This window comes from Entelurus aequoreus, linkage group LG10 (genome assembly GCF_033978785.1).
Source record: "Entelurus aequoreus isolate RoL-2023_Sb linkage group LG10, RoL_Eaeq_v1.1, whole genome shotgun sequence".
In the NCBI taxonomy this organism is placed as follows: Eukaryota; Metazoa; Chordata; class Actinopteri; order Syngnathiformes; family Syngnathidae; genus Entelurus; species Entelurus aequoreus.
In genome coordinates, this window is record NC_084740.1 from 53,121,063 (window position 1) to 53,139,121 (window position 18,059).

Here is an 18,059-nt window from a genome sequence, read left to right on the forward strand (position 1 = left end):
GCTTGTAGGGATTAAATAGCTTCTGTGTTTTTTCCTGACCTAACGTATATTTTGTTGTGTGTGTGTATATATATAGTCGAGGTTACATATTTACATATGTATATATGTAACCTTGACACTATATATATATTAGGGATGTCCGATAATGGCTTTTTGCCGATTTCCGATACTGTCTCTTAATTACAGATACCGATATCAACCGATACCAATATCAACCGATACCAATATATACAGTCGTGGAATTAACACATTATTATGCCTAATTTGGACAACCAGGTATGGTGAAGATAAGGTCCTTTTTTAAAAAAATTATAAAATAAAATAGGATAAATAAATTAAACATTTTTTTGAATACAAAAGAAAGTAGAACAATATAAAAACAGTTACATAGAAACTAGTAATTAATGAAAATGGGTCAAATTAACTGTTAAAAGTTAGTACTATTAGTGGAGCAGCAGCACGCACAATCATGTGTGCTTACGGACTGTATCCCTTGCAGACTGTATTGATATATTTTGATATATAATGTAGGAACCAGAATATTAATAACAGAAAGAAACAACCCTTTTGTGTGAATGAGTGTGAATGGGGGAGGGAGGTGTTTTGGGTTGGTGCACTAATTGTAAGTGTATCTTGTCTTTTTTATGTTGATTTAATAAACAAAAAAATAAATAAAATAAAAAACGATACCGATAATAAAAAAAAACACCGTTACCGATCATTTCCAATATTACATTTTAAAACAGGCCGATATTAACGGGCATCTCTAATATATATATATATATATATATATATATATATATATATATATATATATATATATATATATATATATATATATATATATATACGTTAAACATAAGTTAAACCATATATATATATATATGGTTTAACTTACGACTGCTAACGCGCAGAACAGAAGGTTGTTAGTTCCGTGGTGCTTAAAAGATGTTCCACTGCCAAAGAATTGCTAAATGATGAGCCAGCACACACGGCATGTACATGCACTATCTACACTCGGCATGTACAGTACATGCACTATCTACACACGGCATGTACAGTACATGCACTATCTACACACGGCATGTACAGTACATGCACTATCTACACACGGCATGTACAGTACATGCACTATCTACACTCGGCATGTACAGTACATGCACTATCTACACTCGGCATGTACAGTACATGCACTATCTACACTCGGCATGTACAGTACATGCACTATCTACACACGGCATGTACAGTACATGCACTATCTACACACGGCATGTACAGTACATGCACTATCTACACTCGGCATGTACAGTACATGCACTATCTACACTCGGCATGTACAGTACATGCACTATCTACACACGGCATGTACAGTACATGCACTATCTACACTCGGCATGTACAGTACATGCACTATCTACACACGGCATGTACAGTACATGCACTATCTACACACGGCATGTACAGTACATGCACTATCTACACTAGACGGCAAGAGAGCGAGGGCGGCGCCGTCGCTCCAAACTGTTCAGCGGTTGTGAAATGTGTCGGCCATGTGCCAGTATTTAGATTTGCGTGACAAATGCTGATGCGTCACGAGTCATCAGTGGCTGCAAGACACTTGGAAGTGGACATGTAGAAGATGCAGTCATCACTGGCAATGCCAAGTGTGTGCAGGAAGTGAACAAGTGTGTGCAGTGTTGTCTCAGGTCTCAAGAGAGGAACGAGTGCTGGAAGTACGTCAGTACATTGTATTTATAAAGCGCTTTTCACAGATCAAATCACAAAGCGCTGCACAAAACATAGGGGAAGTAAAACAATTTAATTGAAAACAACAGGGGCAATAATGTCATTTGTAAACAAATATCAAATGTCATCCTTTCCAAATATAACTGTTAGTAATAATACTCCACACGACACCTCCGCTCCGGACAGGCTAACCTCCTCCGACCTCCGAGGACAAAGCTACGAACAATGGGAGACCGGGCTTTCTGCTCCGCTGCTCCCAGTCTGTGGAACACTCTCCCTGACCCGATGAGGGCACCACAGACTGTGGATGCTTCTATAAAAAAGGCTTAAAAACCTTTCTTTTTTTAAAAAAAAGCCTTTTTTTAAATATATGCATACTAGTTCTAGCTATTAGGCTGTTCCAGTTTTTATTTATTTTTATTATCTTTTTCTTTTTCTTCTTTTTAATACACTGTAGCACTTTGAGGTTGTTTACTCAATGTAAAGTGCTTTTTACAAATAAAATATATTATTATTATTATTATTAATAAGGAAAAAATACAAAATGTTAGTGTAGTTTTAGAGCCAACACAAAACATATCAAACAGATGTGCCAGAGACTTAAGTACAACCTAAAAATGCTCCAATGTATCAGGAATTGGTCAACACTGGAGGCAGCTCAAACGTATTTTAATGCACTGATTTTGTCTCGTTTTTATTTTTGTATAACACTTTGGTCGCAGGCAAGCAAAATGACACTGAAGCCATTGGAAACTTTGTACAAACAATCGCTCAAAATCCTTGACCGAAAACCACAACACCACCGTCACTGTTTAGTTCTCCAAAAATATAGACTGTTAAATTTTAATTTTCAATACGAATGGTCCATCGAATCTTAAATAACACTGCACCAGCGCCACTTAAGCACTTTGTCCAGTTTACATCTGCTGTGACAACTAGGAACACACGAGCCTCCACCAGGGGGCAGTGTAGCGTACCGAGATGTAAAACCTCTTTTGCACAATCAGCCTTTTCATATAAAGCCATAAAGGAATGGAACGACCTCACAACAAACTTGGAAAGTCTAACAGATTATTTTTTTTATTCACAATTGGACCTAAATAGTGGCTTTGGAGCAATCCAAGTTGCTCACACGGTCACTAAGGTGGGCACCTTGTTTGACACATCAACTTAATGTGTATTAAATTTATGCATGAGAACATTTTGTTGTAGGCTGTGAGGTGTGTGTGGTAAAATCATGGTTGTTTTTACAAATGATGACCGATGTGAACAACAACATGTATTGTCTATTTGTTATGATGTAAAGGAGAGGTGTCGTAACGTATAATAAGTATGTGTCAATGAAAGGGCATTTTATGAATTGTCTTAATTTGATTACATGTTATAATTATATTGCATGATTTTTGTATCCCTTTAATTTAGATAGCCAGGGACTACAGATGGAAAGTAGCTATTTAGCTATAATCTGGTGCAGAACATATCCGTCTTTGAGGTAAATGTCTCTGTGCATTGTCCCTTCAAATAAAGTGTAATAGTTTTTTTATTTTTTTTATTTATTTATTTTTTCATAAAGAAATACAATCATTTGTGCTTACGGACTGTATCCCTGCAGATTGTATTGATCTATATTGATATATAATGTATATATTGTGTTTTTTATGTTTTAATAAAAATAAAAATAAAAAAAATAAATATATATATATATATATATATATATATATATATATATATATATATATATATATATATATATATATATATATATATATATATTTCTTGCGCGGTCTGCGGCCCGGTACCAGTCCGCGGCCCGGTGGTTGGGGACCACTGCTTTAAGACATGGCTAGATAGCTAGCGGCTAACATCCATCCGCAGTCGGCAGTGTTTTAGCTACTTCTAAATCACTAATCCTCGCCTCCATGGCGACAAATATGGTAAGTTTCTCACAAGTAGCATTATCACTGCAGGACGAGGAATAGCTAAACGTGCTTCACTAACAGTGGTTCTTAACCTTGTTGGAGGTACCGAACCCCACCAGTTTCATATGCGCATTCACCGAACCTTCCTTTTTTTTCAAATTCAAGACAAAGTTATATGTTTTTGGTAACACTTTAGTATAGGGAACATATTCTAAGTAACAAAGACTTAATTTAGAGTTGTTTGGACACTAAGGGAACATATTCTAAGTAACAAAGACTTAATTTAGAGTTGTTTGGACACTAAGGGAACATATTCTAAGTAACAAACACTTAATTTAGAGTTATTTGGTTAGGGTTAGGGTTAGAGGGTTAGGGCCAGGGTTAGATGGTTAGGGTTATAATAAGGCCATGCCGAATAAGGCATTAAGAAGTACTTAATAATGACTAGTTAAGAGCCAATACGTTACTTATTTGCATGGTAATAAGCAACTAATTAATGGTGAATATGTTCCCCATACTAAAGTGTTACCATGTTTTATTACTGGTGCACAAAATGAACCGTGCATGAACATCACCTTGTTCAAACAACAAAACCAACACAGTGCATAAACTCACAACAAATTACACACCTGCAAATCAGTCTGACTTCTGCTGTTGCCGTATCCGTAATACGCCGATAGGGAGAAGTTTTTATTTATACGATGAGTCGGGTGTGTTTTGACCTCCGCCGAACCCCTGAGCCCGACTCACCGAACCCCTCGGGTTCGATCAAACCCAGGTTAAGAACCACTGCCATAGGAGGATACGATAGCTAACTGCTAACAGCAAGTTAGCACCCTGAATGTAAACAAACGCCATGGGTGGATCTACACCTGACATCCAATGTAATGATACCAAGTACAATAGCGTATCTAGTCGATACTACTATGATTACATCAATATTTTTTATCGTCAAAAAATCTTATTTTTAGTTCATGTTATGTTTATAAAGACACATGAGGACTTTGAATATGACCAATGTATGACCCTGTAACTACTTGGTATCGGATCGATACCTAAATGTGTGGTATCATCCAAAACTAATATAACGTATCAAACAACGGAAGCATAAGTGATTATTACATTTTAACAGAAGTGTAGATAAAACATGTTAAAACAGAAAATAAGCAGATATTAACAGTAAATGAACAAGTGGATTAATAATCATTTTTTACCGGTTGTCCCTCGTAATGTTGACAAAATAATAGGTGTATAAATGACACAATATGTTACTGCATATGTCAGCAGACTAATTAGTAGCCTTTGTTTGTTTACTTACTACTAAAAGACAAGTTGTCTTGTATGTTCACTATTTTATTTAAGGACTAAATTGCAATAATAAACATATGTTTCATGTACCCTAAGATTTTTTGTTGAAATAAAGCCAATAATGCCATTTTTTTGTGGTCCCCTTTATTTAGAAAAGTACTAAAAAGTATCGACATACATTTTGGTACCGGTACTAAAATATTGATATCGGGACAACACTAGCGTCTTATAATTCCGATGCACCTTTTGTATGAAAATAGACCTGAATAGACCCGCTCATAGGCAGTGCGCCTTATAATCCGGTGCACCCTATGGTACTAGTATTAATTCTATGATCCTGCATGGCATATCATCAGGTGGTATATACCGGAGATGTATCAATGAGGTATTTTTGCGAACAACTTCTCACAATTTAGATTTGTCCTACTGAATCATTGTGAGGTCAATGTGGTTTTTGGTGTGGGACTAACAGTGGGAACTTTGTTGCACACTGTAAATTCCTCGGTAGGTGTGGCCCATGGCCTGCTATGGCATCCTTATAAAAAAAAAGTGTAGCTGAATGAACAAGCAGGCTTTTTCTTCTGCACTGGAATGCCAATAACCATCCTGCAGGCACACAGGGAAGCTCTTTGTGTCTGTGTGAAGACCATGGACGTGTTGGTGAGAAGCAGCGATACGTTTTCAATGCTGCGCGTTAACGTGGGTATGTGTGGCCGTGTGTGTATACCATTGATCCAGTAGTCCTCGGCGATGTCCGTGCGAATGTAGTGCTGGTCAGGTGGTGGGCCGAGCGAGCGTGTGAACGTGGTGTCCTTGCCCAGGAAGTCCGAGGCTGTGCCCACATACAGGTACTGATCTGGACCAAAGACAGCAACAGCTCAGTTGATTATGACAAAGGACACAAATACAGGAGGGAATATTAAATATGAGCAGACACTTTTAAAGGACCATTTGTTCAGGTAACGCCTCAAAGACCTGTTAGTTCACCTGGACGAACACATGGTTTAGGGTCAATATGTGGAATATAGTCCTATAACCACTACAGATGTTTCTTCTCATTACTTTTTGGGGAAAAAATTATATATACTGTAAACCAGGCCTATTCAATTGTTTTGGGGGCCACGTTTCCAGAAAGCTAAGGACAGTATATATACAGTACAGGCCGAAGGTTTGGACGCACCTTCTCATTCACAACACAACTGATGGTCCCAACCCCATTGATAAAGCAAGACATTCCACTAATCAACCCTAACGAGGCACACCTGTGAAGGGAAAACCATTTCAGGTGACTACCTCTTGAAGCCCGTGGAGAGAATGCCAAGAGTGTGTGTGTGTATATATATATATGTGTGTGTATATATATGTATGTGTATGTGTATGTATGTAAAGATCGAGTGGCAGATTGCGATCAACAGTTTGGCAACCCCTGCAATAAATGTTGGTTGCTGTGAACTCTGACTTCTCCGGTCTGTCACTCAAAGCCGTTCTTGTACAAAATAAACATACATTTTCTAGTTCCTATTCTTACACGGCGGACAAGCAGCCCGAAGATATGAATTATTCTGCTCTCTAAGTAAATGCTGTACAATATGACAATGTTTCATGGAGCTACTGTAGTTGTTTGTCGTACATTTTATCGTATTGATTTTCAACATTTCTTAATAAGGCATCGTACATGTTAAAATGGTGCTGTTCCGGGTGGGTCAAGCACAGTTTAAGTTGATTTCAAATCATTTCAGTGGACGGTGCTAATTTGAGATCGTGGTGTTTCGAGTTACAAGCTCGATCATGGAACCCCATGAGCTCGTAAGTTGAGGTTCTACTGTAAATGTTGTTCCATTTTATTTCATTATTCCTACTTACAGATTATTACAGAATGATATTCTAAACCTGGACTCGAAATACAATCTAAACCCTTATTTTGGAGTACTATGGGATGTCTCATCATACCTGTGAGGACTGAGGTGAATGACTGCAAGGGATCAAACGGACATTTCAATCTGCCAGACTCCACTGTACCAGGCAGCAGCTGGAAAGTTCCATCCTGAGCGACAAAACAAGAAGTTCAATTATGTTTTAAGTTAAATCCGACATACTGTTTACCAGTGTTTTTCAACCACTGTGCCCCGGCATACTAGTGTGCCATGAGATATTGCCTGGTGTGCCGTGGGAGATTATGTAATTTCACCTAATTGGTCCAAAAAATATTATTTGCAAATGGTGGAGAGGGTATATGTCTCGGGGGGCTAAAGGTTGCGTCACTGCTGTTTGCAGATGATGTAGTCCTGATGGCACTTTCGGTTCGTGACCTTCAGCTCTCACTGGATCGGTTCGCAGCCAAGTGTTCAGCGGCTGGAATGAGGATCAGCATCTCCAAATCTGAGGCCATGATTCTCAGCAGGAAACCGATGGTTTGTACAGTCCAAGCAGAGGACAAGACTCTGTCCCGGGTGGAGGAGTTTAAGTATCTCGGGGTCTTGTTCACGAGTGAGGGAAAGATGGAGAAGGAAATCAGCCGGAGAATCGGAGCATCTGTGGCAGTATTGCAGTCTCTCTGCCGCACTGTTGTGACCAAACGAGAGCTGAGCCAGAAGGCAAAGCTCTCGGTCTACCGAGCTATCTACATTCCTACTCTCACCTATGGTCATGAAGTGTGGGTCATGACCGAAAGAATAAGATCGCGGAAACAAGCGGACGGAATGAGTTTCCTCAGAAGGGTGGCTGGCATCTCAATTAGAAATAGGGTGAGAAGTTCAGTCACCCAAGAGAGACTCTGGTTCCTTCGCTTGGAAAGGAACCAGCTTAGGTGGTTCGGGCATCTCGTGCGGATGCCTCACGAGCGTCTCCCTAGAGAGGTCCTCGTTGCACGTCCCACTGGGAGGAGACCTGCGGCAGGCCAAGGACCAGATGGGGGGGATTACATCTCCTCTCTGGCCTGGGAACGCTTCGGGATTCCCCAGGAGGAAGTGGCTAATGTTACTCTGGACAGGGAAGTCTGGGGGTCTCTGCTGGAGCTGTTGTCCCCGCGACCCGATTCCGGATAAGCGGTTGAAGATGGATGGATGGATGAAATAATGTGCTGTTGTCTAGTGTCTTTGCTGTATAGAGCTCGGCAGGGTAACCATGTAACACTCCATATCAGTAGGTGGCAGCAGGTAGTTCATTGCTTTGTAGAAGTCGGAACGCGTCGAGGATGGTTTGTCGCGATCCCAATATGCAGAGCACAGCGGGAGACAGCGTGCAGGTAAAAAGGTATGTTACGCTTAAACGAAAAATGAAGAAAAGGCAAGTCACGCTAGGAAAAGGCACTGAAGCATAGAGATGGCTATGCAAAACAAAAGTAAAACTGAACTGGCTACAAAGTAAACAAAAACAGAATGCTGGACGACAGCAAAGACTTACAGCGTGTGTCCGTACATGACATGACAATCAACAATGTCCCCGTAAAGAGGGATAGCGTCCACACAACTGAAATAGTCTTGTTTGCCAATTCAAAGCAGGTCAGGCAATAGCGCTCGAAGGAAGGTGTGAGGCTGCTAAGTATTTTTTTCAATGAAAAAAATGTGCCTCGGCTCAAAAAAGGTTGAAAAACACTGCTGTACACCATGTTCATTATCTGTACCTGTCTGGAACCGCTGATTTCAATGAACGCACAGCTGGGGTGGAAGGCTCCTGTCCCGCAGGCGTAGGCATGGGTCATGTTGTAGTTGTGGAGCACCCTCACGAAGTTAGCGCACTCCTGCTGGGACGAGACGTTGAACATTGCAAAACAAAATGTGCAGTTCTGCATAGATCGGTTCAAGTCATCCCCACTAAAACTTCAAGGTCAAGTGAGGTTTACGTACGTTTGAGTTTTTGCCAGCCAGTTTGCATGCGTCCACTCGGTCCCAAGGTGCTGGCCAGTGGATCTAGTAAGAGTTGGAGACAATGCACTATGTTAAACCTCTGCACTGTGATTTATGAGCATAATATCAATCTTGACATCATAAAAGATGACAGACTCCCTCCTGTTGTGGCACAACATTTGCGGAATTTGGGCATTTACTTTATCGTCTTCGTTGTGCAGCCTAATAACTGTCAGGTCCAGATGCGGTTACCATAAAGCAAAATATGCACAACATACAACCCCCCCCCTCCCCTTTAGTGTGCCGAGCCATGTTCACACATGTGTTATAACAGGCTTATGTGCTTAGCGTGTTGCCTCCCGCTGTAACCTACCAAGGGGAGCTATCGCCAAACTTTGGAGCATGCAAACATACCCCCTTAATGTTAAAAGAACTCCTGAGTCAAAAATGCCGCGGAGGAATTCATACAGAATAAGCGGCGTAAGCTTGTGAAAGAACTTAGTATGAACATAGACCAGTAACCCGGTCTTACTACGCGTCACATGAGGACCTGCAAAAACCGTGACAACACAATCAGAATCAGAAATACTTTAATAATCCCCGAGGGGAAATTAAGATTTTCAGCACAATCCCATTCAAGACCAGACGAACATTACAGGGAGACAGAACAGGATCGCTGACGGGTCTGCCAACTTCCGGCGGCCCTTACAAAAAAGGTGGGAAACAGGTAAAATATTCAGTCTAAGCCTGGGCCCCTGGAGAGGGGGTCCAGACTAAGGCCAAGGGGAAAAAAACCTCATAGCCATAGCACACATAAACATGTGTGTATGTCCTGGGCATGACGTTAAAGTGCATCCGGCAGTGGAGGCTTCTCTAAGGGGTATTGGGGCACTAGGAGGTTAACCCCGTTACTACTGTTACCCCAGGTGGCCCTTGGCAAAGGCCTAGTACCTGAATGCCCCCTAGCCAGGGATACGGTGAAGACCTCAACGGCGGAGCAGGCGGAAGACTGTAGATGTAAGAACCACCACAACGGCTGTGATGGCGGAAGAAGGCACCCCCGCATCCATGTGGACCCAGTTATGGGGAAAAAACAACCCAAGACCTCAACAGTGGGATGGGCGGAGGATGATTGCTAACCCTATGGAGCGTCACAACGGCTGGGATGGCGGATGAAGGCTGCAGCAGAAAAGGGTCCCCAGTCGTCTTGGACTCCATGCCACTGGACCCTGACCCGGATCTGTCAAGGATCGTGTGGTGACTGTCTGTGCACCAGTCTCCCCACGTTAAACAAAGTCACGCACAGACATCCTCCATAAAGGGATACCCCCCTACTAGGAAGATTGCTATACTCGTTCGAGTGACCGCAGATGATGAAACATGTGTGTAAGAGGGAAACATCAAAGAACACAAAGGACATTAAAGACATTAAAAGAGCAGAGCTGATTCAAACAGCCACTTCTACACACAGCCACAAAAGTAAAACAAACATTTAAAAAATAAAGAAAATAAACATACTCTGTGGTGGCCTCTGCGATGTTCCATGCCATCGTCTGCTGGGGTGGTGGGAGCATGGCCAGAGACAGGAGCAGACCCAACAAAGCAACCAAGAGAGCCGACTCCACCCTCTGCCGCCCACCAACTCTCGGCCAGTGTCCAGTCCGCATGGATGAGCAAGGATATGTCCAAGGAGACATGCTCATTCAGCCAAGACACTGTGAAGCTTGTCCGTCCCGGCGCTCAACGCCAGCTCCGCAGCCCTGTCTCTTCATCCATATCTCCTCCAGTCTCTCCAAAAAGGACTGGTCTCCATGGCCAAAAGGCTCCCGTGAGGCAGATCCAGAAGTTCACAAAAAAGCACGGCAGAAGTCACGAAAGTGCCACCACGTTCGTGACTTAGACACTAGGGGCGGTATGGTGTAGTGGGTAGATCGGCCGTGCCAGAAACCTTAGGGTTGCAGTTTCGCTCCCCGCCTCTTGACATCCAAATCGCTGCCGTTGTGTCCTTGGGCAGGACACTTCACCCTTGCCCCCGGTGCCGCTAACATTGGTGAATGAATGATGAATTAATGATAGGTGGTGGTCGTAGGGGCCGTAGGCGCAAACTGGTAGCCTCACTTCCGTCAGTCTACCCCAGGGCAGCTATGGCTACAAATGTAGCTTACCACCACCAGGTGTGAATGAATGATGGGTTCCCACTTCTCTGTGAGCGCTTTGAGTATCTAATAATAGAAAAAGTGTGATATAAAATATAATCTAATATTACTTTCGTGACTTCACAGTCCCAAAGGGTCCCGAACCAAAAGGAAAACAAAAAAACAAGTTCAGAAACTCACAAAATGCCTGCTACAAAGTGTCAGTTTCTAAAAAAGACCCTGACGCTTGTGGTTCTAGATCAGGTTCACCGTCAAAGCTCCCCAAAGCCCTGAAAATTAGTCTCGCAGTGCTAATCTCGTCTGAATCAGTATCAGTGACCAGAGAGGCAACAGTCTGAGAGCAGCAGGAAGAGTTAAAACAACCAGATAAGCATCAAATAAACACATGGCCACCCCGACCGCAGGTCAGCCTCAGCTGCATTAACATTCACTCATGAACTCAAACATATGGAGAGTGCTTGTGTCTGTTTTTGTGTCAAATGGCTCTTTATTGAATATATGAGATGTGGTGTTTACATATGACGACCCGGAGCAGGCAGAAAGGGGAGGCCTTTGCTCTCACAATACACGGCCTGAGTTCATTTCAGTGTACTGTATACAAACTTCATCGCAGGTTACGGTTTTAAATGTCAGGATACATTACATGGCTGTCTTTAATCATGCATTCATGTTATTAGCAGATGGTACTAAGATCCCAACAGCATGTCGGAAAGATAGTGTAGTATCTTTTTGTCCTGACCTACCTAAGTTCATTACCTCTAATTGGTAACTGGGCGCTTCGACACAAAATAGTAACTGGTCTGTATTTTTACAGCGCTTTACTATATCTAAAACGCAGTGTTGGGCCGTCAGGGCCAGCAAGACCTTCTATGCTGGCCTAACATAACCAGAAATCATGATTGTAATTAAAGATACAAGTAATTTTTAATTTACTTTCCCTAAATATCTTAATGTATTCATATTCTCTTCATGTCATAGAGTTTTTATCCAATTGGAATTGAGCTAGCTTATGTTGCCATGCTGTACCAAATCTGCCCGGGGGCCTTCAGAATCAACATTGCGGGCGTCCGTGCACTGCAAGTGAACGGGCACATACGGTTGATAGACAATTGCGATAGCTAATCAGATCATGAGACCATCCTCATCGGGCTCATCTCAGATGGCGAAAAGTCCGCCTACAGGAGAGAGGTGGACCGGCTGGCGTCCTGGTGCATCCTCAACAACCTAGAGCTGAACGCCCAGAAAACAGTGGAGATGATCTTGGACTTCAGGAAAGTCACAGCCCCACAATCCCCCCTCACCCTGATTGACTCTCCCACCCCCGTCTCCATTGTGGACTCCTTCCGTTTCTTTCCGTTCAAGTGGGAGCCGACCATCAGCTCCCTCATCCAGAAGGCCCAGCGGAGGATGTACTTCCTGCGGCAGCTGAGGAAACTTAAGGTGCCGACCGAGATGCTGGTGCAGTTTTAGTCAGCCATCATCGAGTCCATCCTCACCTCCTCCATCACCGTGTGGTTCCTCGGCGCCACAGTCCGGGATAAGCATCGACTGCAGCGCATCGTACGTGCTGCTGAGAAGGGGATTGGCTGCAAGCTCCCATTCCAGGACCTGTTCTCCTCCAGGACCAGGAGGCGTGTGGGTCGGATCACAGCTGACTCTTCTCACCCTGGACACAAACTATTCTCCCCTCTCCCCTCAGGCAGGAGACTATGGTCCATCCAGACCCACACCTCACGCCACCTGAACAGTTTTTTCCCTCGGCCATCAGGCACATGAACAATAACAAGATCTGATAGCTCAGTTACAGCTAATTTTAATACCTATTTTTTGTCATACGTGTTTTATGTTGCACGATTGTGCCAAGAAAAATTCCTAGTTTGTGAACCCGTTCTCAAACAATGGCAATAAAACTATTCTGATTCTGAGTTGTTGTCAGCGTGGCCTTTTAGCTGGCCTTACGCTGTGATTGGATACTCACTTGGGAGTCCCAAGTGAGTATCCAATCACAAGTTGCGAAAACAGGAAGTGGCACCACAGCCATAGAAAGCCACAGAAAACTCACCGGTACTCTCAAAGAAGGAGAGCAACTTGTTGATTAGGTGGCAGATATATATTTGCAAGGCCAGTTTCAAGAAGGATACTAAAACTAGATCTTGTGTGACGAGGTCGGCCGACACTGGAAGCTATCCCGGCGGTCAAATGGTTTGCCCGCGACTACGACCAACTGCGAGCGGTACCACTGGCTTATACGGCGCCGAATGGGTGCTACAAATTGCTAAAACAATACCCAACTTCACCAATTCACACACTGATAGCGGAAGATAGGCGCTAACCCCGACCGATCAGGAGCAAGTTGGGTGAAGTGTCTTGCCCAAGGGCGCAAAGGAACCAAGAACCCTCGAGTTGCAAGACGGCCGCAGAGCCACACCGCCTCCACTACTATGCTTCCACCTCGACACTACTTCCTCATGCATGTACTGAAGACACAGCATCAGGAGCAACTGTGGGTTTAGTATAGGGAGGATACTCGAAACCGGTTTTCCCGGTTGTTCGATAAGAAAAGAACCGAGTCCTCGGACTCGAATCCCTTTTTGAGAACCGGTACCCGTTATCGAGACCACTATAGTAAAGAAAAAGAGTCGGTTCTTTATTCGAATCCCTCGGAACGAATCCCGTCCCGACCAGAAATGCTCCGTGTGACATCACGAGAAATGGTGTCACGTAGCTCAGTCATTAGGCGCAGATAGGGAAATCAGGAAAAACAATGGACCGGAAAAAGCGCTCTAAGGTGTAAAAAAGTTCAAAACAAAAGGTATAATCCAATGAATAACTTTACTGAGAGATTTGAGCAGGGTACACACACATGACGAACACTTTTACCACCAACCGGAAACATAGCAACCAGGCTAGCAACGTACCTTCTTTACGGCAGCTGTCGCAACGTTCTTAAAGCAACGGCAGCACATACATATATATACAACACATCTCCCTTTTTTAACTTTTGTTTTTCTTTCCTTGTAAACAAAACAAAATCACACTGTATATGTGTTGTCTGTCTAATTATAATTAATGCAGACGAGGCGTGTTGGCTGAGTTCACAGCGTGCTCATAAACTCATTCTTAGCTGCCGGGTGACGATATGCAACAACACTTTTAGGGGCTACCGCGCATGCTCGTCACTCCCGTTGCATGCTGGGTAGTGTAGTTGTTATATTCCTAGCTCATAACATCTTTCCCCCTATAAGGAAATAATATTAACTCAATAAAGTGTATTTCTTTTTTTAGCTTTTTAGCATTTTAACCACATTTGCAAAGAACCTTTCTCTTCATAGAATTTTCTTTCAATAAAGAAATAAAGTGCAAAAATGTCAAAGCATCATAACAAACAGTTATGTCAAATAGCAGCAGAATTGCACTTTTTGGAGAGCTGTATTTTCAGTTTTGTGCCCAAGGGACTGATTTTATTTAACACTATATTATTATTTATACACCTATAGTGATCACAGAGACAGGTTGTTTTTGTGTTACTGTATATATTTGTTTTTCTGAAAAATCCCACTTAATATACTTTGGGTAACAACAGTCAATATATATATATATATATATATATATTTTTTTTAGGGGGGTAACAGTCAATATTTATTTATTTGTTAGATTAAATTGTTTTCTTATATAATAAAAATTAGCTTTTGTTAAACCAAATATTGTGTGTTTTTTTCCATATACAACAACCTATCTGGACTCGATAAGAGAATCGATAAGAGAATCGATAAGGAATCGGTTTGATAAGAGGATTCGATAATAGGCTCGAACTCGATAATTTCTTATCAAACATCATCCCTAGTTCAGTATCTTGACATAGTCACTCGAGGGGGGGACTCAGGCTCTAAACCATGACCTAGTTGTGAAACGACCACTCCAATTAGCTCAGCCATGCCATGGAGTCAACAGGTTTGAGTTTGGCAATGTTTGGAATCTGGGTCAAATTCAGCCCGTTTTGTTGATGTTTGAAATCAATGACAAAATGGCGGATGCTCTTCGCTGCCCGCAAAACACGAGGTCTTAGGACAGGTCACTCCGGACGAGGGACACTTTTGTTGGTCTTGGGGACTTCATTGAGCTACAAATTAAATCAACGCCATGTTCCTTCTCTGTCTGTACTTGGGTTGTTTTGCTGACCAGTTGTGTTTTGTGGAGACAACATGGCGTCTGTCTAGTCTCTTTGATGTGTCATGTTTCCTTTATTGTCTTTTTCTAATGACAAACTGTTGGGCGGCATGCTTTGAACTAGCGGCCACTCTCTCCCAGAGCTTTGGAAATTTGATCTAGAGTATAGACCAGACAGTAAAGGTGTCTCGATTCTTCTTTATGTCTTGAATGTATGGAGGATTGCCAATGAATATGCTTTGAAGTCTTGGAATAGATTGAGTCCTTACTAATACGACGCAGCAGATGGTAGCATAACGGCAGTGCAAAACGCTCACTGTATTTACTGCAAATTCTTTGTGTCCTCTGTCCTGGGACAATGCAGTAAAGACTAGTTATGATAAATATGGGGGAGCCAGTCTGAGCAGAGCACTGGTCGAGGCCAAAAATAAATGGAATCGCAATAGTCTAAGCATGAGGACATGAGCTGTGTATGCAAGCCCATTTGAAACTGGTCTCTGGGCAGGTAGCAAGAATTCTTAGCTGCAAAATGTTTGCTGAGCTGATTTATTTTTATCAAATTTAAACGAGATAGCAATAAAACGCCAAGCTTTTTAAAAACAGGAGCATCAATAGGCTGATCGAGGGCGCTAGCTGACACCAGTGAGCAGGGCCGTAACCAGGATTTGACAAATACTAAACTGATCTAAAATGAGTTCGACACACTGATGTCGGTTTTTGATGCAGTGATCGAAGGTCACGGGCTTAGCCACTTACATGCAGTGATTTATCCAGATTCTCTGAACCTTTTGATGATATTACGGACCGTAGACAGTGAAATCCCTAAATTCCTTGCAATAGCTGGTTGACATTAACAGCCATAATGCAACAGAACATTACGCCTACTCGTAACCATATGATTATTTAATCCACCACCAGTGTATTTTTCAATTTATAACAAATATGTATTGATTATGATTTGGAAGACATTTCTAATGATCTGTTTTGGTCTCAACTGGCTTCACACTAAAGGACGACAACAGCCCCTTTTAAATGTTTATTAGGGAAATATATGTTATGTAGGAGTGGATGGTAATAACACAATTGTAAATAAATATGACAATGTTATACGCAATCAGACCTCATTTTTTTTTGCTTTTTAAGGTCAAGGCAAGTGTTGCCGTAAAGGAGGGCTCATGTTTTAGGGCACCAATTAATTATTTATTTTCTTTCAATGCAAGGGCTCCAAAGCAAGCATGTACAATATGTATATATGTATATATATATATATATATATATATATATATATATATATATATATATATATATATTTTTTTTTTTTAAATATATTTTTATATATTTTTAAGTATATATATATATATATATATATATATATATATATATATATATATATATATATATATATATATATATATATATATATATACTTTACATTTGTTAAAATCTCAAAGTGCTACAAAGTATAAAAAAAAAAAAAATAGAAAGTTAAAATATATAATAGAAAATTAAAATAGAAATAAAAACATGGAAAACACTAGATAAACACTAGATACAATAGAAACATAGATAAAATACAAATAAAAACATGAAAACATAGTTTATATATATATATATATGTATGTATGTATGTATGTATGTATGTATGTATACATATATATATATATATATATATATATATATATACAGTATATATATATATATATATATATATATATATACAGTATATATCAATTTTTGTATTCATTATTAACTTGTCAGCTTTTTGTCATTACATGAGGCCCTTATCTCTATTTGTACATTTTGATTGAGGGAGGTATTTATTTTTATTATTATTTTTTTTTTTTAAGTTATCTACATTTATATGTACATGTAGATGCTGTATCGGGACAGATCCATTAAGAGTTTGAGCAGAAATACGTTGTATAGGAATTAACTAGACACAATAAAACATTAACAAAATACTGTGTCACATGAATGTTTTTTTAAAGTGATACTTTTGTGACTTGAAAAAACACAAGTAATGTAAAAAACATGGCCTTTACTTTTTGATATCAATATAAAACTCAAAGCAATTTGGCTAAGGAAGATGAAGTCTAATAAACAAGCCTTGTTCTTCTCCAACAACGCCTCCTCGTGGTTCAGTAAAACAATTTGGCCAACAAAAATAAACAGGAGTGACGGCTCATACACACTCTTCACAGCCTGCATTCAGTTCGATGAGATGACACAACATTTTAGCTGGTATATGTTATTTGAACACTGATACAGTTTGCAGTTAAATAAAGGACGAGTGAAGATCCCAGTAAACAAACTAAAGACTTTATAAACAAGTTGTGACAACGTTCACGACACATCAACTGCTGCATGTTTTCTCACTTCATTAACTCTGTCACAGCAGCTGATGGACACTGTATTGAGAAAATGAAAACAACACAAATAGCTTTCTCCTTTGCTGTATACTTTTAGTGTGTGTCTGTCTCCAATATTGTCCACACCTGTCTCCATCTAAACACAGCAGTGCGCTCTTAAACACAAGTCGGGAAGCGAGGGAAAATGACGTTAAACCAAGCGCCTGGTTCCGTTTACTCCGAGGGGAAATCTCCGGAGCAAAGTCTGTGTAGTTAGTCCGCCATGCTTATCAAGCCTAACGACGCTAGTGCGCATGCGCCTGACTTTGTGTTTCCTAAAATGCATTAATAAATGACAGGTTTCTGTAAAAATCTTTCCTCAAGTGGAGGAGTTCAAGTACCTCGGAGTCTTGTTCACGATAAGGGAAGAGTGGATCATGAGATCGACAGGCAGATTGGTGCGACGTCTTCAGTAATGCGGACACTGTATCGATCCGTTGTGGTGAAAAAGGAGCTGAGCCGGAAGGCAACATTCTCAATTTACAGGTCGATCTACATTTCCATCCTCAC

General features: G+C 41.1%; 1 protein-coding gene across 5 annotated transcripts in view; it reads right to left on the reverse strand.

Moving 5' to 3' along the window:
- LOC133658785 (semaphorin-3D-like) overlaps positions 1-18,059 on the reverse strand; it is a 146,794-nt gene that overhangs the window by 43,980 nt on the left and 84,755 nt on the right. For 3 of the 5 annotated variants that reach the window (XM_062061172.1, XM_062061173.1, XM_062061177.1), the window contains 4 exons: positions 8,819-8,881; positions 8,596-8,712; positions 6,924-7,017; positions 5,701-5,829 (listed from right to left, as the gene is read on the reverse strand). In XM_062061172.1, the coding sequence (XP_061917156.1) occupies positions 5,701-5,829; positions 6,924-7,017; positions 8,596-8,712; positions 8,819-8,881 (403 nt within the window). Of the gene's footprint in view, positions 1-5,700; positions 5,830-6,923; positions 7,018-8,595; positions 8,713-8,818; positions 8,882-9,958; positions 10,053-10,336; positions 10,368-18,059 lie in introns of those variants that run through there. The other 2 variants (XM_062061176.1, XM_062061175.1) reach the window with 2 other exon arrangements.